The sequence below is a fragment of the Aquarana catesbeiana genome, linkage group LG08, assembly GCF_042186555.1.
Source record: "Aquarana catesbeiana isolate 2022-GZ linkage group LG08, ASM4218655v1, whole genome shotgun sequence".
Lineage (NCBI taxonomy): Eukaryota > Metazoa > Chordata > Amphibia > Anura > Ranidae > Aquarana > Aquarana catesbeiana.
Genome location: NC_133331.1, coordinates 277211429 through 277238135, shown reverse-complemented (window position 1 = coordinate 277238135; position 26707 = coordinate 277211429). Strand labels below are relative to the sequence as shown.

At 44.6% G+C, this 26707-nt stretch overlaps 1 protein-coding gene across 5 annotated transcripts; it reads right to left on the bottom strand.

Moving 5' to 3' along the window:
* Nucleotides 1-60: 60 nt before the first annotated feature.
* Nucleotides 61-25193, bottom strand: LOC141106533 (uncharacterized). Of its 5 annotated transcripts, none has more exons than XM_073597385.1 (6): nt 24727-25193; nt 24312-24372; nt 19694-19791; nt 19494-19616; nt 17703-17807; nt 61-5808 (listed from the first exon to the last, which is right to left on the bottom strand). In XM_073597385.1, exons 3-6 carry the CDS (start codon nt 19758-19760, stop codon nt 4859-4861), a joined length of 1245 nt encoding a protein of 414 aa, XP_073453486.1. In that variant the 5' UTR covers nt 19761-19791; nt 24312-24372; nt 24727-25193; the 3' UTR covers nt 61-4858. The 5 variants fall into 5 exon arrangements, with proteins under 5 accessions (XP_073453486.1, XP_073453484.1, XP_073453487.1 ...); XM_073597383.1 differs by having other exon boundaries at nt 19494-19593; XM_073597386.1 differs by lacking the exon at nt 24727-25193 and adding an exon at nt 24463-24717.
* Nucleotides 25194-26707: the final 1514 nt, after the last annotated feature.

Sequence of the window (26707 nt, the reverse complement as noted above, 5' to 3'; positions counted from 1 at the left end):
TCTTATTCTAAGACACATGCTGGACAGGTGTGACACTTACACCGTGTTACTGCCAAAAAATAATAAAGATTTGATTTAATATATATTTGTATAACAATTTAAAACAGGTTATTGATATTATTTATTTTTACTCTTATTCCCAAAGGCTTTTTATTTATTTTTTGAACATGTGACCAGCAGCAGAGGACTAAAAGGTCCTCCTGCTTATGTTTCCCTGCAGACAGGCTGGGAAAGAGCTGGGTCATGTGCTGTATATTAAGAAAAAGATACTTAGATGTTGTTTTTTTTTTTTTTTTTTTTTTTATTAAAATAATTACAGTGCCATCATCCCCATACAGAGAGAGAATGGACAACAATGTACATTACACAGTGTGTGTTTAGTAAAACATTAACATACACAAGGTTGCCTTTTGAGGGATCCAGTCCTACGCCTTAAATCAATAGGAAAGTGTACAAAAAATAAATAAAAGGGGCCCAAAATACTAGCATTGTTTCCATTTTGTGTTTTACAAATTTTTTTGACAATACTACAAAAAAACAGAGGAAGATAACACTATTACATGTAAACCACCTATGGGAAGTCCATACGAAATATGATTCTGAGGTATAAATGGGGAGGAGGGTGGTATGGTGGAATGGGGAGGTATGCAAACTCAAGGAGGTTGGTAATCAATGCAAGTCTCAAGCATGCTGTAATTAAAGCTCCAGGCACAAATAAAAAGACACACATTTTGGCAAAGTTTTAAATGCAAGAAGTGTATGTACCTACGTGTAACTTAATTTTAGCCTTTTGCTAAAGCAGAGCTCAGACTGTGGGAGGCAGAAGCAGAACAAAAAACAGTAAGCTGCGCTGCAGTACTCATGTGCTGGCAAGAGTCATACTGATTGGAGGAAAGAGTGGCGGATATGAGCTCATCAGTCTGCTGCTTCTCTTTTTTGCTGTCCAGTTAAAGCCTGGCAGAGACGGCTACTTAACGGCAGGGCTGAATAAATCTTGAGTCTAGAGACAGAAATACAAATACCCTGGAAAGTAAAACTGCTCCTATGCATGTATTTTGACTGTGCAGTTGGGTGTTTGGCTGGAGTTCAAATGGCAAACTATACTGTAATGGGTTTGAGTCAATTTTCTATGTTCATAATATTTAATACTGTTTCTTTAATTCAATATTGATTTAAAATCTTTTTTTTTTTTTACAATAATTACTTTATACAGGCTGCACCCAGGACACTGGCATCATAGACTATTAAAGGTTTTTTAGGGAGTGGACACCACATAGGCTGTTTGCTTTCAGACTGTCTGAGCCATTCTCAACTTTTTCAACCAGGAACCCTTAAAATAACTTTCAGGTCTCAGGGAACCCTTGGTAAAAATTACTATACAGTGAGAAATATAATTATTCAATCCCTTGCAGATTTTGTAAGTTTGCCTGCTTACAAAGAAATGAAGGGTCTATCATTTTTATCATAGGTGCATTTTAAATGATAGAGACAGAATATCAACCAAAAATCCAGAAAAAAAAAAAACACATGATACAAATGTTATAAATTGAGTTGCAGTTCGGTGAGTAAAATAAGTATAAGCAAAACATAACTTAGTACTTGGTGGAGAAACCCTTGTTGGCAAGCCCAGAGGTTAGACGTTTCTTGTAGTTGGTTACCAGGTTTGTACACATCTCAGGAGGGATTTTGGTCCACTCTTCTTTACAGATCTTCACCAAATCTAAAATTTGGCAACTAGAAGTTTCAGCTCCCTACATACAGTGCGGCAAAAAAGTATTTAGTCAGCCACCAATTGTGCAAGTTCTCCCACTTAAAAAGATGAGAGAGGCCTGTAATTGTCATCATAGGTATACCTCAACTATGAGAGACAAAATGTGGAAACAAATCCAGACAATCACATTGTCTGATTTTTGAAAGAATTTATTTGCAAATTATGGTGGAAAATAACGATTTGGTCACCTACAAACAAGCAAGATTTCTGGCTCTCACAGACCTGTATCTTCTTCTTTAAGAGGCTCCTCTGTCCTCCACTCATTACCTATATTAATGGCACCTGTTTGAACTTGTTATCAGTATAAAAGACACCTGTCCACAACCTCAAACAGTCACACTCCAAACTCCACTATGGTGAAGACCAAAGAGCTGTCGAAAGACACCAGAAACAAAATTGTAGACCTGCACTAGGCTGGGAAGACTGAATCTGCAATAGGCAAGTAGCTTGGTGTGAAGAAATCAACTGTGGGAGCAATAATTAGAAAATGGAAGACATACAAGACCACTGATAATCTCCTCGATCCGGGGCTCCACGCAAGATCTCACCACATGGGGTCAAAATGATCGCAAGAACGGTGAGCAAAAATCCCAGAACCACACGGGGGGACCTAGTGAATGACCTGCAGAGAGCTGGGACCAACGTAACAAAGGCTACCATCAGTAACACACTACGCCGCCAGGGACTCAGATCCTGCAGTGCCAGACGTGTCCCCCTGCTTAAGCTAGTACATGTCCGGGCCCGTCTGATGTTTGCTAGAGAGCATTTGGATGATCCAGAAGAGGATTGGGAGAATGTCATATGGTCAGATGAAACCAAAGTAGAACTGTTTGGTAGAAACACAACTTGTCGTGTTTGGAGGAGAGAGAATGCTGAGTTGCAACCAAAGAACACCATGCCTACTGTGAAGCATGGGGGTGGCAACATCATGCTCTGGGGCTGTTTCTCTGCAAAGGGAACAGGGCGACTGATCATGTACATGAAAGAATGAATGAGCCGTGTTATAAAATTTTGTAAATAAGCAATTTTTCTCCTTCACTGATGCATGCTGATGAGGCTGCACTGAGGGGCACTGATAAGGCAGCACAGATGGGCACTGGTGAGGTGGCACTAATGAGCACTGATGATGAGGCAGTAATATGCAGCACTAATGGGCACTCATAGGCGGCACTGATGAGGAGGCACTGGGAGGCTTTACTGCTGTGCATTGATTGGCACTACAATGGGCACTGATTGGCATTTTTAAACATCATACCTGGTGGTCCTGGGTGGCATCCCTGGTGGCCCTGGGTGGGCATCCATGGGTGATATCCCTGGTGGTCCTGGGTGGGCATCCTCGGGGGAGGGGGGGGGCTGCGCTGATAATCAATCAGCGCAGACCCCCCTGTCAGGAGAGTAGCGGATCGGCTCTCCTCTACTCGTGTCTGACAGGAAAAGTTTATAAACGCCTCTTCCTGTTTACACTGTGATCAGCTGTGATTGGACACAGCTGATCACGTGATAAAGAACCTCCGTCAGAGGCTCTTTACCCAGAGCGGAGATGCGGTATATCAGACTGACACACGCCACCACCGATTGCCGCACTGCGTGTCCCTGGGGGCGTGCGATCCCGGGTTATCACGTCATATGACGTCCAATTAGGATAACACAACCGCTTTGCGCACGTCATATTGCTGTATGGCGGGTGGGAAGTGGTTGAGGTCTGGAGACTGGCTAGGCCACTCCACGACCTTAATGTGCTTCTTCTTGAGCCCCTCCTTTGTTGCCTTGAAGGTTTGTTTTGGAACATTGTCATGCTGGAAGACCCATCCACAACCTATCTTCAGTGTTCTGGCTAAGGGAAGAAGGTTCTCATCCAAGATTTTACAATACACGACTCCCGCCAATTGGCTCCTCAATGCAAAAGAGGAGGCCTGTACCTTTAGCAGAGAAACAGCACCAAAGCATAATGTTTCCACTTCCGTGCTTTACTGTAGGAATTGTATTCTTTAAGGTCATAGTCTGCATTTTTCTTCCTCCAAACACGGCAAGTCGAGTTAATGCCAAAGAGCTCAATTTTGGTCTCATCTGACCACAGCACTTTCTCCCAATCCTTCTCTGAATCATTTAGATGTTCATTGGCGAGCTTCAGATGGGCCTGTACATGTGCCTTCTTCAGGACTGGGACCTTGAGAGCTCTGAAGGATTTCAGTCCATGGCGGCGTATTGTGTTACCAATGGTTTGTTTGGTGACTGTAATCCCAACTGCCTTGATATCATTCACAAGCTCCTCCCTTGTAGTTCTGGGCTGATCCTTCACTTTTCTCATGATCATCCTTATCCCATAAAGGCGAAAACATGCATGGAGCCCCAGACCGAGGGCGATTGGTAGTTTTTCTGTATTTCTTCCAGTTGCGAATAATTGCCCCAACAGTTGTCTCCTTCTCACCACGCTTCTTGTAGCCCATTCCAGCCTTGTGCAGGTCTACAATCTTGTCCCTGACGTCTTTTGACAGCTCTTTGGTCTTGCCCATGATAGTGAGGTTTGAATGGAAGAAAGAGATTCTGTGGACAGGTGTCTTTGATACACATAACAAGTTGTCCTTAGGAGCACCTTCTTAATTTGACAGGACTAATCCGTGTTCCACCTGAGCACACACTGTAGCCAGTCTGTGGGAGTCAGAATTATTGTTGGTTGGTTCCAAATACTTATTTTACTCACTGAACTGCAACACAATTTATAACATTTGTATCAAATGTGTTTTTTTTTTCTGGATTTGTGGTTGATATTCTGTCTCTATCATATAAAATACTCCTATGATATCAATTATAGACCCTTCATTTCTTTGTAAGTGAGCAAACCTTCAAAATCTGCAGGGGATCAAATCATTATTTTCCGCACTGTATCTACAGCTCATGATACATTAGTGTGATGGTCAGTGGGAAGAATGCTCCTTACACTTGTGGTCATTAGGAAGGATTACCACCACAGATAGCTAAAAAGATCAGTGGTGTCAGTGGGATCTTATCCCAGAGGCAGAAATTTCAGCGGTTCCATTGTCTTTATATAACAAACCTTTGTGCTATATAGAAGTATTACATTTCCAATCACCTTGTGTGAACTTTCTCGTGTTTGACAAGAGTTGACTTTTGAGTAAAACACCTTCCGCACTCCGTACATGAAAACGGCTTTTCCCCCGTGTGAAGTCTCTCGTGTCTCACGAGGGATGTCTTCTCCGTGAAACACTTTCCACATTCAGAACATGCAAACGGCTTCACTCCCGTGTGAGTTTTCTGATGGTTAGCGAGACGCGACCTATCTGTAAAGCATTTCCCGCACAGGGAACACAAATACGGCTTCTCACCTGTGTGAACCTTTTCATGTTTAATAAGAGTTGCTTTCTGGGCAAAACATTTCCCGCAACTAAAACACGAATATGGCTTTACCCCTGTGTGAGTCCTCTGGTGTGCAATGAGAGTGGTCCTCTCTGTGAAGCATTTTCCGCATTCAGAACAGGAAAATGGCTTTACCCCAGTATGGACTTTTTCATGTCTAATTAGAGTGGATTTCTGGGTAAAACACTCGCCACATTCAGAACAGGAAAATGGCTTCTCCCCCGTGTGCGTCCTTTCATGCTTAGCAAGGTTTGTTCTTTCGGAGAAAGATCTCCCACACTCGGAACAGGAATACGGCTTGTCTCCTGTGTGAACTTTCTCATGCATTTTAAGAGACGACTTCTGGAAAAAAAATTTCCCACATTCGGAGCAAGAGTATGACATTTCCCCCGTGTGAATTCTCTGATGGGAGATGAGTTTCGCCTTACAGACAAAGCATTTTCCACATATGGAACACGGGAACGTTTCACCCCCTGTACGAGCCACATGATGAGCAACGGGCTGGGATGGATTAGATGACGGATCTGCACTGTGAGGTGCTGGATGAAGATCTGGGTCAATGGCATTCTCTTCTAAAGAACCAGATTTGACATCATCATCTACTTGACAATCTGGGGAGACAATGGGAAGTCCTTCTGTGTTGTACCTTCTGTATCGTCCATCTGGAGGAAATAAGTAAAACAAGAAATAATTAGGTTTAAAAAACTTCAGCCTAAAAAAATCAACAGAACATTGGTTCTTTTGAAATCAGCAAATATATTTAGGGCTCTACCATAATGGCATTTGTAGACCTGTGACTTGGTTGGCAGGGTTAAAAAACTTGGTGGCACAAAAAAAAAAAAAAAAAAATGTGGCAGCACTAAGCCTCAGCATAAGCAAACTGTGATACATTTTTCCTTGTTTTCTTTCCCTCTTCTGTACAGTTCTGGGCTTTTATGGCTAAATTAATTAAGGCAACTGCAGGGGGATGTCAAAGTAGAACTAAACCCATCAATTTAACTGCCTTATACACACATTGCTCCAGCTCTCTGCATCCCTCCCCCTGGATCACACTGCTGCCTTATACACAATTTTGGCTCTCTGCCCCCTCTACCCCCCCCCCCCCCCCCCCACACACACACACACACACTCTGCATCACACTGCACAGACTCATCATTGGATCTCACCTCCCTATCCATCCACATGCTCGAGCTTTGAGCTACACTTTGTGATAAGCGCTGCCATTGGAAGTCCCCTCATTCTTCACCTCCTGCTCTCTGCACTACTTCCGGCGCCTCCCTCTGAGTTCACAGGAGCCAAAACCACAGAGGAGGCATCAAGTATCAATGCGCAGTGAAAATATTGACTGTCAACATGCACTGAGAACAACACTGGAAACAACACTGGACGGTATACATCCGCCACAATGTTGATTTGCAGTAGAACCCTTGGGGACCACCAAAATTTTCTTGTGGACCACTGGTTGGCGACCGCTGGTCTAAACAACTCTCAACTCCAATTACTATGCGATGCACAAATATCATGAAGTAAAGCAAAAACTTCCCCTTTCTTTCCTTAATTGAGCCAAATTCCTCCTTCATTTGTGTCTCACCTGCTCCCCCCTACCAGACGCTGCAGTTCACATTGGGAGGGTGTCACCAATAGAGGCAGTTCTGTCAATTGACATCAAATGACAGGTGTGGCAATGTGCTGATTGACAAGCTACAGTCTTGTAAAACAGCAGTGATGATGCTAGCAACAACACCCCCTGAAACGTCTTCTCATCCCACTGCATGAATGTGGCACCACTGCTCAAAATGCAGGAACAGTGCAGCAGTACAAGAAGCTGCATACAGGGAAATTAACAAAAGGCATCAGTCGCTGAACCCCCTGGGATGCAAGGCTCCTGACAGGGGCAAGGCATACTATGCTACCCTTTGATAAAGTCCAGAGGACGCAACGTGACAGGGAGGCGTGACTACTGCTGAAGTTACTTGATAGCAATAATGCGGGTGAACTTGTATGCAAAGCTGGATCTTACTGAAGTAATGCAAGTGAGTTTTTTTATTTACAGTGCCTTGAAAAAGTATTCACACCCCTTAAAAATTACCCACATTTTGTCATGTTACAACCGAAAACGTAAATGTTTTTTATTGTGATTTTATGTGATAGACCAACTCAAAGTGGCAAATAATTGTGAAGTGGAAGGAAAATGATAATGGTTTTCAACTTTTTTTACAAATAAATATGTGATGATGGGCCATTCTAACACATGAATATTCTTTGATATAAATCATTACTTTGTAGCTCTGGCTGTGTTTTTGGGCTGTTGTCCTGCTGAACCTCCGCCCCAGTCTCAAGTCTTTTGCAGACTAATGCCCTGTACACACGATAGGATTTTCCGACAACAAAATCCATGTTTTTTTCCAACGGATGTTGGCTTAAACTTGTCTTGCATACACACGGTCACATAAATCTTGTCGGAAATTCCGAACGTCAAGAACGCGGTGACGTACAACACGTACGATGAGCCGAGAAAAATGAAGTTCAATAGCCAGTGCGGCTCTTCTGCTTGATTCTGAGCATGCGTGGAACTTTGTGCGTGGAAATTGTGTACACACGATCGGAATTTACGAAAACGGATTTTGTTGTCGGAAAATTTGAGAGCCAGATCTCAAATTTTGTGTGACGGAAATTCTGATGGAAAATGTCTGATGGAGCCTACACACGGTCAGGGGAGCTCCACAAATTTATCCCTGACCTGGTTGGTGTGTTCCTTCACCTTTATGATGCTGTTTGTTCACTAAGTTTCTCTAACTAACCTCTGAGGGCTTCATAGAACAGTTGTATTTATACTGAGATTGAATTACACACAGGTGGACTCTACTTACTAATTAGGTGACTTCTGAAGGCAATTGGTTCCACTAGATTTCACTTAGGGGTAACACAGTAAATGGGGGCTAAATACAAATGCACGCCACACTTTTCAAATATTTATTTGTAAAAAATGTTGATAACCATTTACCATTTTCCTTCCACTTCATAATTATGTACCACTTTGTGTTGGTCTATCACATAAAATCCCAATAAAATACATTTACATTTTTGGTTGTAACATGACAGAATGTGGAAAATTTCAAGGGGTGTGAATATTTTTTCAAGGCACTGTACATAATCTGAATAAACATATGTAGCACCCTGGGGTTTAGTCGAGGATGCTCCTCACAAATTACTTGCCAGAAGTAGCTATTTTAGTCAATTGTTAGAGATCTATTGATTTCTCCCTAAGTTTGGCCTTGTTGTACTTTTCTCTTCTACCGCTAGGTGGCTGGGCACTTGGTGGTAGGGTATGTGGGGTGTCTCAGCCAATCAGCAGGAGTTTTCTTGGATCCCTTGGCCTGCTGGGAGAGCCTATATATTCAGGTGGAGTCAGGTGATCTATGGTCTGTGCCATCTGGACGACTGGCTGAGCTGATGGTCGTATGCCCTGGGCTGCTAGGCCGGAGATTGGGCCTATCCCAGGGGCGTTTGGCTGCCAGGCTGTGTAAAGGCCTATCCAGAAGTAAGAGGGCAGCGCAGAGTTGGGATTGTAAGAGGGCAGCGCAGGGTTGGGATTGCGGCTTGCAGTCCAACCAGAAGTGACAGAACCTGTCGTGGTCGGAGGTAGAGGGAAAGCTGTCTGTGGTCTGCGGTTTGTGAAATGAACGAAATGCAACACATGGAGGAACAGATAAGGAGGGAAGAGAATGTAAGAAATCAAATGCCAAAAATATGGCAACAATGGGAAGCGTTTCGATTCTCGACAAATATTATACAATATTTATGAAGGGGCACGTACCGCCCCATGGAGATGTTTTTTATTTTTTTATTTTATTAGTCGATTTGTTTTATTTTGATGATGAAGTGATAAAGTTTAAATGTTGTGGGATGATTGGTTTAGGAGGCCCATCTAAAGAGGTGAGGATCCACCTGATTGGGGAACAGAGGTGTTTGTAGAGTACTGGGGATTCAGGAAGCATTCTAATGATCCACACAGTCGGGAAGTCATATTTGGAGTATATTATTGCATGATTTATTGGAGGACAAAATAAAGCAAAGAGACACTTTTTTCTATGGTGTGATTAACCAGTTCCCGCCCGGTTGTCAATCTGCTATAGACTGGGCAGGAACTGGTTGATCACACCATAGGAAAATAGAACATTTTGGTGGTCCCCAAGGGTTCTACTGCAAATTAACATTGTGGCTGAAGTACAGTATCTCACAAAAGTCAGTAAACTCCTCACATTTTTGTAAATATTTTATTATATCTTCTCATGTAACAACACTGAAGAAATGACACTTTGCTACAATGTAAAGTAGTGAGTGTACAGCTTGTATAACAGTGTAAATTTGCTGTCCCCTCAAAATAACTCAACACACAGCCATTAATGTCTAAACTGTTGTCAACAAAAGTGAGTACACTCCTAAGTGAAAATGTCCAAATTGAGCCCAATCAGCCATTTTCCCTCCCTGGCGTCATGTGACTTGTTAGTGCTACAAGGTTTCAGGTATGTTAAATTTGGTGTTATCGCTCTCACTCTCTCATACTGGTCACCGGAAGTTCAACACAGCACCACATGGCAAAAAACTCTCTGAGGATCTGAAAAAAACAGAATTGTTGCTTTACACAAAGCTGGCCTAGGCTATAAGAAGATTGCCAAGACCCTAAAACTGAGCTGCAGCATGGTGGCCAAGACCATACAGCGGTTTAACAGGACAGATTCCACTCAGAACAGGCCTCGCCATGGTCGACCAAAGAAGTTGAGTGCACATGCTCAGCGTCATATCCAAAGGTTGTCTTTGGGAAATAGACATATGAGTGCTGCCAGCATTGTTGTAGAGGTTGAAGGGGTGGGGGGTCAGCCTGTTGGTGCTCAGACCATACGCCGCACACTGCATCAAATTTTTATGCATTGCTGTCATCCCAGAAGGAAGCCTCTTCTAAAGATGATGCACAAGAAAGCCAGCAAACAGTTTGCTGAATACAAGCAGACTAAGGACATGGATTACTGGAACCATGTCCTTTGGTCTGATGAGACCAAGATAGACTTATTTGGTTCAGATGGTGTCAAGCGTGAGTGGCGGCAACCAGGTGAGGAGTACAAAGACAAGTGTGTCTTGCCTACAGTCAAGCATGGTGGGGGGAGTGTCATAGTCTGGGGCTGCATGAGTGCTGCCGGAACTGGGAGCTACAGTTCATTGAGGGAACCATGAATGCCAACATGTACTGTGACATACTGAAGCAGAGCATGATCCCCTCCCTTCGGAGACTGGGCCACGGGACAGTATTCCAACATGATAACGACCACAAACACACCTCCAAGATGACCACTGCCATGCTAAAGAAGCTGAGGGTAAAGGTGATGGACTGGCCAAGCATGTCTTCAGACCTAAACCCTATTGAGCATCTGTGGGGCATCCTCAAAACAGAAGGTGGAGGAGTGCAAGGTCTCTAACATCCACCAGCTCCGTGATGTCGTCATGGAGAAGTGGAAGAGGACTCCAGTGGCAACCTGTGAAGCTCTGGTGAACTCCATGCCCAAGAGGGTTAAGGCAGTGCTGGAAAATAATGGTGGCCACAAAAAATATTGACACTTTGGGCCCAATTTGGACATTTTCACTTTTGTTGCCAGTAGTTTAGACATGAATGGCTGTGTGTTGAGTTATTTTGAGGGGGCAGCAAATTTACACTGTTATACAAGCTGTACACTCTCTTACTTTACATTGTAGCAAAGTGTCATTTCTTCAGTGTTGTCACATGAAAAGTTATAATAAAATATTTACAAAAATGTGAGGGGTGTACTCACTTTTGTGAGATACCGTATATGTATAAGTCATATGACATCCTCCCTCCCGGTCACGTCGCTCATGCGTGCCGATCGGTGGTGAGCCATGTCCCTTGGACACAGTGCATCACCAATCAGGGTAACATAGTTACATAGTTAATCAGGTTGAAAAAATTACACAATGGTAATAGTAATGGTAATGACATTGGTTCTTTATCATGTGATCGGCTGTGTCCAATCACAGCTGGTCACAAATGCAAACAAACAGTGGTAACTTGCTGTTACCGGCTTCTCCCCCTCACACACCGATCCTGTGTACCCGTTAGTGCAGCCTATCAGTGTACCTATCAGAGCAGGCCATCAGTGTACCCGTGAGCAAATCTATCAGTATACCTGTCAGAGCAGGCCATCAATGTACCTGTCAGAGCAGGCCATCAATGTACCTGTCAGAGCAGGCCATCAATGTACCTGTCAGAGCAGGCCATCAGTGTACCCGTGAGCGCATCCATCAGGCCATCAGTGTACCTGTCAGAGCAGGCCATCAGTGTACCTGTCAGAGCACATCCATCAGTGCACCTGTCAGTGCATTCATCACTGCAGCCTATCTGTGTTGGGTTATTTTTCCCACAGAAATGTAGAAGTATAAATTTTGGCCTAAATTTATGAAGAAAAATTACTTATTTGCAAAATTTATAATAGAAAAACTTTTTTTTTGCTTATATCACAAAAAAAAAAAAAAAACAGTGGTGGGCGGCACAGTAGTGTAGTGGGTAGCACTCTTGCCTAGCAGTAAAAAGGGTCGCTGATCCGAATCCCAACCACGGACACTACCTGCTTGGAGTTTGCATGTTCTCCCTGTGCCTGTGTGGGTTTACTCCGGGTACTCCGGTTTCCTCCCACACTCCAAAGACATGCTGGTAGGTTAATTGGCTTCTGTCTAAATTGGCCCTAGTATATGGATGTGAGTTAGGGACCTTAGATTGTAAGCTCCTAGAGGGTAGGGACTGATGTGAATGTACAATGTATATGTAAAGCTCTGCATAAACTGACGGTGCTATATAAGTACCTTAAATAAATAAATAATAAAATAAATGAATTAACCACTTGAGCCCCGGATCATTATGCTGCCTAAGGACCAGATGTCTTTTTCCAATTTGGCACTGCGTCGCTTTAACTGCTAATTGCGCGGTCATGCAATGCTGTACCCAAACGAAATTTGCGTCCTTTTCTTCCCACAAATAGAGCTTTCTTTTGATGGTATTTGATCACCTCTACGGTTTTTATTTTTTGCGCTATAAACGGAAAAAGACCGAAAATTTTGAAAAAAAAAAATGATATTTTCTACTTTTTGTTATAAAAAAAATCCAATAAACTCAATTTTAGTCATACATTTAGGCCAAAATGTATTCGGCCACATGTCTTTGGTGAAAAAATGTCAATAAGTGTATATTTATTGGTTTGCGCAAAAGTTATAGCGTCTACAAACTAGGGTACATTTTCTGTAATTTACACAGCTTTTAGTTTATGACTGCCTATGTCATTTCTTGAGGTGCTAAAATGGCAGGGCAGTACAACCCCCCCCCCAAATGACCCCATTTTGGAAAGTAGACACCCCAAGGAAATTGCTGAGAGGCATGTTGAACCCATTGAATATTTATTTTTTTTGTCCCGAGTGATTGAATAATGACAAAAAAAAAAAAATATATATTTACAAAAAGTTGTCACTAAATTATATATTGCTCACACAGGCCATGGGCCTATGTGGAATTGCACCCCAAAATACATTCAGCTGCTTCTCCTGAGTATGGGGATACCACATGTGTGGGACTTTTTGGAAGCCTAGCCGCGTACGGGGCCCCGAAAACCAATCACCGCCTTCAGGATTTCTAAGGGCGTGAATTTTTGATTTCACTCTTCACTGCCTATCACAGTTTCGGAGGCCATGGAATGCCCAGGTGGCACAAAACCCCCCCAAATGACCCCATTTTGGAAAGTAGACACCCCAAGCTATTTGCTGAGAGGCATGGTGAGTATTTTGCAGCTCTCATTTGTTTTTGAAAATGAAGAAAGACAAGAAAAAACATTTATTTTTTTATTTTTTCAATTTTCAAAACTTTTTGACAAAAAGTGAGGTCTGCAAAATACTCACTATACCTCTCAGCAAATAGCTTGGGGTGTCTACTTTCCAAAATGGGGTCATTTGGGGGGGTTTTGTGCCACCTGGGCATTCCATGGCCTCCGAAACTGTGATAGGCAGTGAAGAGTGAAATCAAAAATTCACGCCCTTAGAAAGCCTGAAGGCGGTGCTTGGTTTTCGGGGTCCCGTGCGCGGCTAGGCTCCCAAAAAGTCACTCAGGAGAAGCAGCAGAATGTATTTTGGGGTGTAATTTCACATATTCCCATGGCATGTTTGAGCAATATATCATTTAGTGACAATTTTGTGCAAAAAAAAAAAAAAATTGTCTCTTTCCCGCAACTTGTGTCGCAATATAAAATATTCCATGGACTCGACATGCCTCTCAGCAAATAGCTTGGGGTGTCTACTTTCTAAAATTGGGGCATTTGGGGGGGTTTTGAACTGTCCTGGCATTTTATGCACAACATTTAGAAGCTTATGTCACACATCACCCACTCTTCTAACCACTTGAAGACAAAGCCCTTTCTGACACTTATTGTTTACATGAAAAAGTTATTTTTTTTTGCAAGAAAATTACTTTGAACCCCCAAACATTATATATTTTTTTAAGCAAATGCCCTACAGATTAAAATGGTGGGTGTTTCATTTTTTTTTCACACAGTATTTGCGCAGCGATTTTTCAAACGCATTTTTTGGGGAAAAAACACACTTTTTTAAATTTTAATGCACTAAAACACACTATATTGCCCAAATGTTTGATGAAATAAAAAAGATGATCTTAGGCCGAGTACATGGATACCAAACATGACATGCTTTACAATTGCGCAGAAACGTGCAGTGGCAACAAAATAAATAAATTTTTAAAAGCCTTTAAAAGCCTTTACAGGTTACCACTTTAGATTTACAGAGGAGGTCTACTGCAAAAATTACTGCCCTCGATCTGACCTTCGCGGTGATACCTCACATGCATGGTGCAATTGCTGTTTACGTTTGACGACAGACCGCCGCTTGCGTTCGCCTTAGCGCGAGAGAAGGGGGCGACAGGGGTGCTTTTTTTTTTTTTTTTTCCTTTATTATTTTTTTGCTTTTTTATCTTATTTTTAAACTGTTCCTTTCATTTTTTTTTTAAATCATTTTTATTGTTATCTCAGGGAATGTAAATATCCCCTATGATAGCAATAGGTAGTGACAGGTACTCTTTTTTGAAAAAATTGGGGTCTATTAGACCCTAGATCTCTCCTCTGCCCTCAAAGCATCTGACGACACCAAGATCGGTGTGATAAAATGCTTCCCCAAATTCCCAATGGCGCTATTTACATCCGGCGAAATCTAAGTCATAAAATGCTCGTAGCTTCCGGTTTCTTAGGCCATAGAGATGTTTGGAGCCACTCTGGTCTCTGATCAGCTCTATGGTCAGCTGGCTGAATCACCGGCTGCATTCTCAGGTTCCCTGTTGAGACAGGAGAGCCAGAGAAAAACACGGAAGACGGTGGGGGGGGGGCATTCCCTCCCACGGCTTGTAAAAGCAGTCTAGAGGCTAATTAGCCGCTAAGATTGCTTTTACATGAAAGCCGACTGCTGGCTGAAAAGAATGATACCAAGATGATACCTAAACCTGCAGGCATCATTCTGGTATAACCACTCAAAGTCGTGAATGGCGTACCTGAAGACAAAAAAATGGTTAACAATAAAGCACAGTAAACAGTAAAGTATAAAAAATTGCATACCTGAAAAGCAAACATGATAAAACATAATAACAATAAAACATTGCAGAATAGAATACAGTAAAAAAGAGCAGAACAATAGAGAGAGAGAATAGAGAGAGAGAGAACAATAAAACGACAACTTTTTTTTATTTTATATATTTTTTTTTTTTTTTACACTTTTTTTGTAACTAACTTTTATAACTGCAACCGGTTCCAGGTTCGGGTCTCTCAAAATGCGATGGCATCTTGGGAGACCCTGTGAAAGTGTGCCTAGTCTGTGCAATGCTGTACCCTACGCTAATACTCAACTAGTGAATGGTAGCGTTCAAAACATTCACCAATGCAAAGACCAGGATTGTCAGGACAGGAGGGACAATACTAGCGGGTGTCACGCCTATATCCGCGCTTGCTGCAGACACGACATCTTTTTTGGGGGTTCGTTGGGTAGGGGTACTCGGGAGGACATAAAGAAAATGCCTCTCATGCAGCCGACTGCATTTGGTTGGGGATGTGAATGGGGGAAGTACGGGCGCTGCAGAAGTGGTGGGTTCCCAATTAGGATTGGCGAATGCAGCAGGAAGGGCACTATGGGCACGACGGGCCTGTGTTTGTCTTCTTGGTGGCAGCGGGACACTACTTGTGCTTGCCACCTCACCAGCTTGAACTGCACTTATGGGACTCGCCACGTCACCAAGTGTTACTGCAGTGCTGATTTGACTACGACCGGGGTGTACTAGGCCGCTGGTGCTTGCCAGTTCAATAAAAAGCTACAAAAAAAACTGTTAGCGATCGCAGGGATCAGGCCTGACTCTGCGAACGCTGCAGTTATGCATTTAGTGTTTTGTAAGTGACAGTGATCGATCGATACTGCACTTGGGTGGGCTGGGCCGGGCGGAGGGGCAAAATGCAGGTACTAGCAGGTATCTGGGCTGATCCCGCTAACACTGCGTTTTTGGGAACCCTAAACTGCTGGGGACGCTAGTATAGATCTGATCGGATCAGATATTGATCCGATCAGATACTATACCACTAAGGGAGGCGTATGCTGCGTGCGTGGGTGTTAGCGGTACTGGCGCTAATCTGACGCTGCCTGGGGCGACGCATATCACCGCCGGGCGATCAGGGGGCTAAACCTTTATTCGGTAATAAACGGCGGGTGCCCTGACACCTGTCCTAACACTGTAACTGTCACAATCTGACACCATGCAGTAATCAGAAAAAAAAAACAAAAACTGCTGGTGTCAGTTTGTGACGGGGGGGGGGTTGGGGGGTGTGATTGGGGGGGGATCGGGGGGGGGGGGGGGATCGGGGTGTTTTGTGTGCCTGGCATGTTGTACTGTGTGTGTGTGTTTTCACTCACATACCTGTCTTCTCCCCTCGGCGCCGGAACGGAAAATACCGAGCCGAGGAGAGATGACATCATTTCCTTTGCTGCTGTTTAGCATACAGCAGCAAAGGAAATGATCTGATTGGCCGGCGGCGATCGCGAGGGGGGGGCCACGAAGGGATGGCCTCCCCCTCACCTCCGATCGCCGGGGGACATAACAGGACTGCCTCGGTACGTGATTTTGCCTGCCCGTGCCGCCTTGCCCACGTACATCGGCGTGAGGCGGTCCTTAAGTGGTTAAAGGGTTACTAAACTCTTGTTTTTTTTTAACTACCAAACATGTCATACTTACAGTACCCCCACTGTTCAGTTGGTTTTGCACAGAGTGGCCCCGATCCTCCTCTTCTGGGGTCCCTCAGCGGCGCTTGTGGCTCCTCCTCTTCTCGAGTGCCCCGTTGGAGAAGCGCTCTCCTTCGGGACACCCGTGCAGGCATGCTCCTGTGTCCTGCTGCTGCGTCTTTTGACACAGACAGCAGTACTCGGCTCTTCCACCCGGTGCCCACGTCATTGAATTTGATAGACAGCCGGGGGAGCCAATGGCTGCGCTGCTACCAATCTATCCAATCAGGACATGAGGCACCAGCCATAGCTGGTGTGCTCTTGCCCGGAGCAAGAAAGACAGGGCTCAGGTAAGTAAAACAGATGGTCTGGGGGGCTGCAGCATGACAGGAGGTTTTTCACCTTAATGCATTAAATGCATTAAGGTGAAAAACCACAAGGGTTTACAACCCCTTTAAATACCACCAAAAGAAAGCTCTATCTGTCTCAAAAAAAAAGATAAAGATTTAGTTTGGGCACAGTAATTTGTGATTCAAGGTGTGACAGTGATGAAAACCAAAAATTGGCCTGGGCAGGAAGGGGGTAAAAGTGCCTTGAAGTGGTTAAACACAAAAAAAGCACAAGGACACTTTATTATTGATAAAATTGCTATTTATTTGCATACATTTTTTGAGCACTTTATCAGTTTATTATGATATATATATATATATATATATATATATATATATATATATATATATATATATATATATATACTGTATATATATTTTTTTATTCGTTTTATATGAAGCGCTACACTGTTATTTATTGAAGGCATACTATAGTCTATCTAGGTAGAAGCCAGGTGGACCTCGCTCCTTTAAGTACTAGGTGAGAGCTCTCCAGAAGCGAGACCCCCAGTCAGGGAAAGAAAAAATACCCGAAGGCCACAGATCCTCTCCCTGGCATCAGGACAGGCCCTGAAAAAACCTGCATCCTCAGTCTCTGTGAGGTTAAAAACAAAAAAAAAAAAAAACTTGCAATGTAAAAGCCCATGATAAATATGTGTTGAAGACGTTTGAACACTTTGTGCTCTGTTGTTACAATGTCCAGTAAAATGCAATAAAAATGTATTACTGTGAAAAATGACATCATTTATATTGTAAAAAGGAAGTCTGCTGTGACAGAGGAGAAATTTTGCATTGACAAATTGTAACGTTGGACGGACATTGACATTTTCCGAATATAGTTTTTATTCCTCACCTGTGCTGATCTCCATTGGAATTTCCTCCACTTTAATCCTTACAGTTCTATCTTCCTCCTCCTCAGCTTTGGCGTCTATCTGAATGTCTCTGGTGTCTCCGGGGTCTGTGAATAAAGATGAGAGTGAAGCCCCCTGTACTGAGATGTATGAGAGACCCCAGAGAGTGTGCGTGGGGGGAGACTGGTCATGGCCAGTGGCGTCGCTAGGGGGTGGCTTTTGGGGCTATAGCCCCGAGTCTCTGCAGGGGTCCCCAAGGGTAGGGGAGGCTCTCTGGGGACCCTGATGTAAGTGAAGGGGCTCTCTGGGGACCCTGATGCAAGGGGGAGGCTCTCAGGGGACCCTGATTTTAAAGGAGGAGGCTCTGGGGACCCTGATGTAAGTGGGGGGCTCCCTGGGGATATACACACACGTATATTACTGTATATACATGTGTATGCCCGCCCAAGCGTATGACTTTCTTTACTACGCTGCTATGGGCTCTAGCCCCAGATCTTTTGTAGACCTAGCAACGCCCCTGGTCATGGCCCTTTTTTAAAAAAATTCTTTCTATTTTTGGTAAGCAACAGAACAATCACAGATTATTTACACTGCATAGAGCAGCGGTCTCCAAACTGTGGCCCTTTGCTTGCATTTATCTGGCCCTTGGGGTACTATTCTGTCCCCTGACATCAACAATGGATCATAATTTCTGTCGAAAACACCAATGGGTCCTTATTCCTCCTACTGACACCATCAAAAGGGCACAATACTTCTCAATAATAGGAATGATGGGGCACAATTCCTCCCACTTACACCAACGATGGGCCACTATTCCTTCCACTGACACTAAGAAAAGGGCACAATTCCTTCCACTGACACCAACCATGGGGCACTATTCCTTCCACTAACATCAATGATAAGGCACTTTTCCTCCCACTGACAGCAATAATGGGGCCCTATTCCCCCCACTGACATCAACAATGGGACATTACACCATCCACTGACTCCAAGAAAAGGGGATAATTCCTCCCACTGACACCAACATTGGGGCAGAATTATTTCCATTGACACTAACAATGGGGCACTATTCCTCCACTGGCACCAAAGATAGAGCATTGTTTAGTCCCACTTGACGCTAGGACTTTTTCTTCCCCTACTGACCACAGTTCAGCCCCCCTAAAGTCTTCAGGACAGTAAACTGGCACTTTGTTAAGAAAGTTTGGAGACCCCTGGTATAGAGCACCACATTGAACATACACAGCTATAAGGCATATCATTCATAAGAGATTTGAGACTAAAGTCTAAAGCCCCACTAAAAAGCATTTTTTTTTATATTGCAAGAATGAGATAAGAAAAAATAATAGAAAGAAAGGGAAGAAAAAAAGGAGGGGTGATAGAAAAGAGGAAGGGGAAAAAAGGGAAAGGGGCTTCTATCCTGCTGCCATTGGGGATTTTTCATTAAGAGGACATAGTAAATTTAAATTGGAGCCTATGGAACCACGTCTTAGGGAAGTGCTCTTCCTGGTGGCGCAACGATTGTCTACTGACAGAGGAGGGGGGAGAAGAAGAGATTGTTGTAGTGACTAAACAAGGAGAATCTGGGACTCTTCTCTGGATTGAGACTACATTCACACCTGAGGGACGCAACGCGTTTGGCACTCAAGTAGCTTATGTACATTTTTTGGAACTGAGCCAAGCACACTTTTGCAGGTTTTTTTTGTTTGGGATGCCATTAAAAAATAAGAGATTATTGTAGTGACTGAACAAGGAGAATCTGGGACTCTTCTCTGGATTTAGTTTTTATTACTCACCTGTGCTGATCTCTGGAGGGATTTCCTCCCCCTTATATGGATCATCACTCCCCTCAAACATTTCTTCATCTTCAACTTTAACAACAATCAGGCCTTCACCCTGGAGAAGACACAATACAGCATCTATTCACCAGGTTTGGATTTTTGATTTCATGAAACATACAAATATCAGGCTATTTTAAAACTTTAGTTCCATCTACCTGATCCTCCTGAGGGATCTCCTGATGTTCCTGTGTGGAGTCCCGGGAATACAGAGGACGGGGACATCTCTCTGGGGGATTTCTGTTACTGGATCCATCTGTAGGAAACACACACACTGACTGAATACATTGGGGAACATTTATCATAACTGGAGCAGACAGAATCTGGAGCAGTTGTGCAAAGTAACCCCTCATCTTCAGTGAATGTGTCGATTTCTCTCTGCATCCCTAGCCAGGAGCTGCTGCGTGATAGCAACCCATTCAGGTCTATTAGGATGCAGCGACTGTGGAATAATGTAACAGCCATGCGGGTGAATGGCTCTAAGCGCACATTATGTGTGTTCTGAGATGCTCATCTGCACGCCTGTCACATTGTGTCCATGCAGCCACTACATCCTAATAGCAGAACTAAACCCATGGATTTAAAGTGGAACTAAAGATCCAGTGTCACAAGCAGCAAGCAGGCAGATTCTTTATTGCAGAAGAGATCCACAATAAAATACACCTACCTGCCGGCTCACTGGCTTCTCAGGCATGTAAACTGAGCTGGGCATGTGCAGCTCAGCTTTCATTACTGGCACAGTCCCTGTGCGCTGGGATGACGGACTCCTGCACATGCCAACAAAAACAGCCGAAGACTGGCACCCGGCAGAAGATTCTGTTGCTGGCAAGCAGTGGCGGCCCGTCCATTAGGGGCCCAGGGGTGCCGCCCTCCTAATCCATGCATCCAGCCCCTAATCTAATGCAGGGCACCGGACGCATTGATTCCAATGTTTGTTTGTTTTTTTCAAAAAAGGGTGGGCTCGGGGTGCAGAACACTGCGCCCTGAGCCCACCCAGTTGTGTGACAATAGCAAATTAATATTCTCTATTGTCTTCCTGCTTCTCCTCCCAGCCAATCAGGAAGCCGGTCCTGAGACCCGATTGGCCAAGAGGAGAAGCGACTGTGTTGGCCATTCCTGAGGGAGGATGTATGGGGAGATCCGGGAGATGGCCGCCACCGTCCTCATCGGAGTGATCTCTCTGCATCGCCGCCAACGCCACAGAGGATGTACAGGGAGATCCAGGAGATGTCCGCCACTGTCCTGATTAGAGTGATCTCTCTGCATTGCCGCCAACGCCACAGAGGATGTACAGGGAGATCCAGGAGATGTCCGCCACTGTCCTGATTAGAGTGATCTCTCTGCATTGCCGCCAACGCCACAGAGGATGTACAGGGAGATCCAGGAGATGTCCGCCACTGTCCTGATTAGAGTGATCTCTCTGCATTGCCGCCAACGCCACAGAGGATGTACAGGGAGATCTGGGAGATTGGCGCCACTGTCCTCATCGGAGTGATCTCTCTGCATCGCCACCTATGCCACAGAGGACGTACAGGGAGATCTGGGAGATGGCCGCCACCGCCCTCATCGAAGTGATCTCTCTGCATCGCCACCTATGCCACAGAGGATGTACAGGGAGATCCAGGAGATGGCCGCCACTGTCCTGATTAGAGTGATCTCTCTGCATCGCCACCTATGCCACAGAGGATGTACGGGGAGATCCGGGAGATGGCCATCACCGTCCTCATCTGAGTGATCTCTCTGCATCGCCGCCAACGCCCCCCCCTCCCCCGGCTGGAGCACCAGCCACCACTGCCGGCAAGGGATAGGAATTTTTGTCATTCAGACATTTAGATGTTTCTGAATCTCCAAATCACAAAGGTATAGAAAACAAATCCAAAATTATTTATACCGGAAACAACAAATTGATTTGTTTCATTCCTTTGCGACTTCAGAGGGTTTTGTAAGTTCAGTAATATTTGACACACTCTGTATTGTTATGATTGGTTAAAGTCGCATCAAGTCACAAGCAACTCAAAATGTAAAGTCGCACGACTTTGGGGTTGCACCAGTGTGAACCGAGCCTTAGCCCCAGTTCACACATATGAAATGCAGCGATCCCTGCGCATTTCTCGCACTGCATTGAAATCGCACTGTTTTTGCAATCCACTGCGGGTGTCAGTACAAAGTTAACGCCCCCCCCCCCAAGAGGATCGCAAACGCAGTGCGCTTTGCCTGCACAGATTTGCATGGTACAATCCGTGTGACGCGGTTACGGTGCAGCTCCAAAAAAGGTGCCCACACTTTTTTGGTGCGATTTGAGCCCATTCAAAATTAGGGAATTTGCGGTGTGGTTCCTGTGCAATTCACATATGAATATTTGTGTGAACCAGGGCTTAATGTTTGAAGCATCTGAAATAACATAACAACATAACTAATTAATCTTCCAAAATAACTCCCGAAAATACTAATCGATTCTGAACAATGAATATACAAAATGAATCCGAATATACAAAGTGATTTTGTAAAACAAATCATTCTAACATAATCAATAGGATGAAACAAAGTGATTAAATCGGAGCTCCACCCAAAATGGAAAGCTCCGCTTGTTTGCCCCCTCCCATTTGCCACCTTTTGGGGGGAGCGAGTACCTGTTTTTGACATGTACCCATCCCCACTTCTGGGTGAAGTTCGCCCCCCCTCTTTCCCCCACTGCCGGGTCATTCCCAGTAGGGAACCAGTTATAATGCCACAAGGCTTCAATGTCAGTTCTCCGTACAAGGAATGGCCGCGGCAGCACCCGAGAGCCCCCTGAAAAATTGTCTGGGGTGCCGACATCGCGGGGTCCCTGGACAGGTAAGTGAAGTGTCCCAATATTAAAAATCAGCAACCACAGTATTTGTAGCTGCTGACTTCTAACTTTTTAGTGTGTGTGTGTGTGGGGGGGGGCTGGAGCTCCTCTTTAACTTAACCACTTCAATACAGGGCACTTTCACACCTTTCTGCCCAGACCAATTTTCAGCTTTCAGTGCCAATGAGATGGCACCGGAGAGGTGGCACTGATGGGCACTGATAGGCAGCACGGATGGGCATTGATAGGCGGCACTGAAAGGCTGCACTGATGGGTACTTATTGGTGGCACTGATGGGCACTGATAGGCAGCACTGACGGGCACTGAAAGGCGACACTGATGGGCATTAATGGGCACTGATGGGTGGCACTGGATTTCACTGATAGACATCACTGGCAGGCATTTTTCAATGGCACTGATTGGCAGTTGCCTGGGCAATGACTGGCATTTCCCTGGTGGTCTAGGGTGGCATACCTGGTGGTCCAGTGCGGTGGCCATCCCTGGTGGTCTTGGGTGGGCATCCGAGGGGGGGGCTGTGCTGATAAACAATCAGCACAGACCCCCCCTGTCAGGGGAGCAGCCGATTGGCTCTCCTCTACTCGCGTCTGTCAGACGTGAGTGAGGAAAAGCCGATCATTGGCTCTTCCTGTTTACATCATGATCAGCCGTGATTGGCCACGGCCAGTGTTAATTTTGTCGACTAAAACGACTAAAACATTTTAGTCAACTAAATGAATATTATTTTAGTCGACTAAAACTAAAACAACCGAGATGACTAAAATACGACTAAAACTAAAATGGCATTTTAGTCAAAAGACTAAGACTAAAACTAAATTGAAATTTGACTTCAAAATTAACACTGGTCTGTAGTGCATGTTCATACCTCAATACCATAATAAATAACACATTAGATTTTTCACTCCAGTAGTCTATAATAAGTTTGGAAATTGTAGAGAAATGTTAACTAATGCATTACAACTTAATTACACCCATTAGAATTTAGACAACTAAAATGAGTTTTAGTTGACTAAAATGTACTGGAGATTTAGTCGACTAAATACGACAAAAACTAAAACAATTGCAGAAGACTAAAATGGGACTAAAACTAAAATGCCATTTTAGCCCTAAGACTAAGACTAAAACTAAATCGAAATTTGCTGCCAAAATTAACACTGGTCATGGCTGATCATGTGGTAAAGAGTCTCTGTCAGAGACTCTTTATATAGATCGGAGTTGCGGTTTGTCAGACTGACACGCCGCAACAACAATCGCCGTGATGCGCGCCCCCGTCATATGCCGTCCAGTAAAGATATCGCAACAACGTCATTTTGCTATATGGCGGGCGGCATGTGGTTAAAGCAAAGCTCTTTTTTTTTTTGAAAAAAAATACTGCAGCTGCTGACTTTTAATTTTAGGACACTTACCTGTCCAGGAACCCAGCGGTGTTTTCACCCCGGCCGATTTGTTTAAAATGGGCTCTCAGGTGCTGCCGCCGCCATCATGGGTAAGGGAAACCATCAGTGAAGCCTTACGGCTTCACAACCAGTTCCCTACTGCGCATTGGCGAAGTGCGCTGCGATTTGTGAATCTCCCGGGGGCGGGGGAAGGAGGAGGGGGGCCGAACATCGGGAAGAGTTTGCTGCAGTGAAGTCAGCCAGAAATGGGAGCGGGTACCTGTCAACACCATGGTACCCGCTCCCCCCCCGAAAGGTGCCAAATGTGGCAGCAGAGGGTGGGGGGGATAAGCGGAGTTTCCCCTTTTGGGTGGAGCTCTGCTTTAAGCTTTGGAAATGAAAAGTAGAAGCTGATTGGTTGTCATGTACAACGGTTCCAATCTGAGTAAATCTCTCCCATTGTTTCTATGTCTTTATATCAGAGGATGTGTGTATCTAGGTGGATTCTCAATACTCTTCTCTTCTTTACAAGAAATTAAAGTCTCCTCTTACCCGGCGATGTGAGGGGCGGCCGGTTCTCCATCATGACGTCCTTCTATACACTCCCACTCCTCTGTAAAAGAATACAATCAAATATGATACAAGTGTGATATATATATATATATATATATTTAAATACATATTAACGAAGGCAAGGGTCTACCTCTGTGTGGCAGGAAGATCAGAGAATCCATATACAATATATACAATAACTCTCCTGCCACAAGCATTTGCTTTTCTTATGTACCAAGACTGTCTGCAGAATAAACCCCAACACCATCATCCCCAGCACAGCCACCATATCATGTTCTACACATCAGAGGACTTGTAGGAAGATGATGATGTATGGAGGTGACATGATCCCCCCATCCAGTCCACACACAGAGTGCTGGGACCCCCTTCTCTCATAATAAGAAGACATTATTACCTCCTCCTTACTGGACACACATTCTGCAAACCTCACACCCCCTCCAGGAGGATTTTTTTTTTTTTTTTTAGCTAAACTCCACCCCTCCTTTCTCCTACTATGGTCTACAAAAAAATGGCCGCCCACCCTCTGGCACTGAAGACAATTTCTCCTGGCAGACATTCGCCCTCTAGTGGTGACTCTGCTTCTACATTAAAACAAACGGACGGCTGATACTGTGGGAGATGGTCCAGTCGATCGGCTAGGACGGTGTCACTATGGTAACCAGGAAACAGCTGTGGAACGCACACAGCGGATATGCTGGAGCCATAGAGCGGAAGTGGAGAAGAATGGTTAGGTCTGTCTTTTATATTGATTGGACCCTGGGCAAACCCTTTCTCGCTCCCAAATCATTTTATGCAGCAGATCAGACAGTGATTGGTTGCTAGAGGTTACAGCACGTCATGTCTGCTTGCTGATTGGTTGCTAGAGGTTACTCGGCGAGGGGGGGGGGGGGTGTTCTTGGGGTAGAGTGTGATTGGTGAATATTGGGAATTGGTAAATGGAATAAGTGGCAGTGCTGGGTGGGGATAGGATTAGTGACACTCACTTACAGTGATATATCATTGTCCACACAGTCCCCCTGTATTTGGGGGGGGGGGGGGTGAGAGGGGGAGGATGAGAGAGACCCCTAGCTTTGTCTGCAGTCTCTCCTGTGCCTCCCTGTCTGCTGATAGGTGTGTGTGATGCCCGGTACCTGGCGTGCCAGCAGTGTGCAGGGTCCGCTCTCATTCTGTGTGATCTGCTCCTTCCTCTGTGGTCCCTGGCTGTCTGCGCTCCATCTGTCCTGGTCCTCCGGGGGCCCCTGGTCAGCCTATCTTCAAGGCGGCTACTGCTGTTATCGGAGGTACGAGCCAGAAGGTTGGAGGAGTCCATGCTCTGAGAGGCACCGGGGATGCTACACCTGCTGCTGCTGCTTCTCGCTTCTCCAGTGGTCAGGGAGGCAGTGGAGATCTTCTCTCTCCCTGGCTCTCAATCCTAGCCACCCTTGATGCTCATCTTCCCCCAACTCCCTCCACCACCGGACTGGGACCCACCAAGACAAGGGGCTCAAGGGCCAGTTGCTTTGGGCCCCACAACAATGATTGGGCCTGGGGCAGCTGTCCCTTTTGCCCTGCATTAAAGACGGCCCTGCAAATGTGTAATGAGATGCACTTTAATCAGTGGAAAGTGGTGTTTGCTGCTTTTTAACTTGAGGACTGCCACTGACAGAAATGACACTTCAGTAGACTGCAGTAAAACTGCACTAACGCACTAAGATATACTGCAGTAAAGCTGCACTGATGCACAATATACTGTAGTAAAACTGCACTGACACAATATACTGCAGTAAAACTGCACTGACACACCACAATATACTGCAATAAAACTGCACTGACACACCACAATATACTGCAGTAAAACTGCACTGACGTACTACAATACACTGCAGTAAAACTGCACTGACACACTACAATATACTGCAGTAAAACGGCACTGGCGCAGTACAATATACTGCAGTAAAACTGCACTGACGCACTGCAATACACTGCAGTAAAACTGCACTGATGCACTACAATACACTGCAGTAAAACTGCACTGACATATACTGCAGTAAAACTGCACTGATGCACTACAATATACTGCAGTAAAACTGCACTGACGCACTACAATATACTGCAGCAAAACTGCACTGACGCACTACAATACACTGCAGTAAAACTGCACTGACGCACTACAATACCCTGCAGTAAAACTGCACTGCTGCACTGCAATATACTGCAGTAAAACTGCACTGATGCATTACAATACACTGCAGTAAATCTGCACTGACGCACTACAATATATTATAGTAAAACTGCACTGACGCACTACAATAATCTGCAGTAAAACTACACTGAAGCTGCACTATTACTAAATTCACACTACACTGACACACAACACTCACAATAGAAACACAATA

What these genes read in the sequence shown, in the direction of transcription:
- LOC141106533 (XM_073597383.1), bottom strand. Translation starts at nt 24,345, where the DNA reads ATGATGGAGAACCGGCCGCCCCTCACATCGCCGG. An exon ending in AGATCCCTCAGGAGGATCAG is followed by an intron (nt 19,594 to 19,693) that starts GTAGATGGAACT and finishes TGTCTTCTCCAG; the next exon opens with GGTGAAGGCCTGATTGTTGT. An exon ending in TCCAATGGAGATCAGCACAG is followed by an intron (nt 5,809 to 17,702) that starts GTGAGGAATAAA and finishes TATTTCCTCCAG; the next exon opens with ATGGACGATACAGAAGGTAC.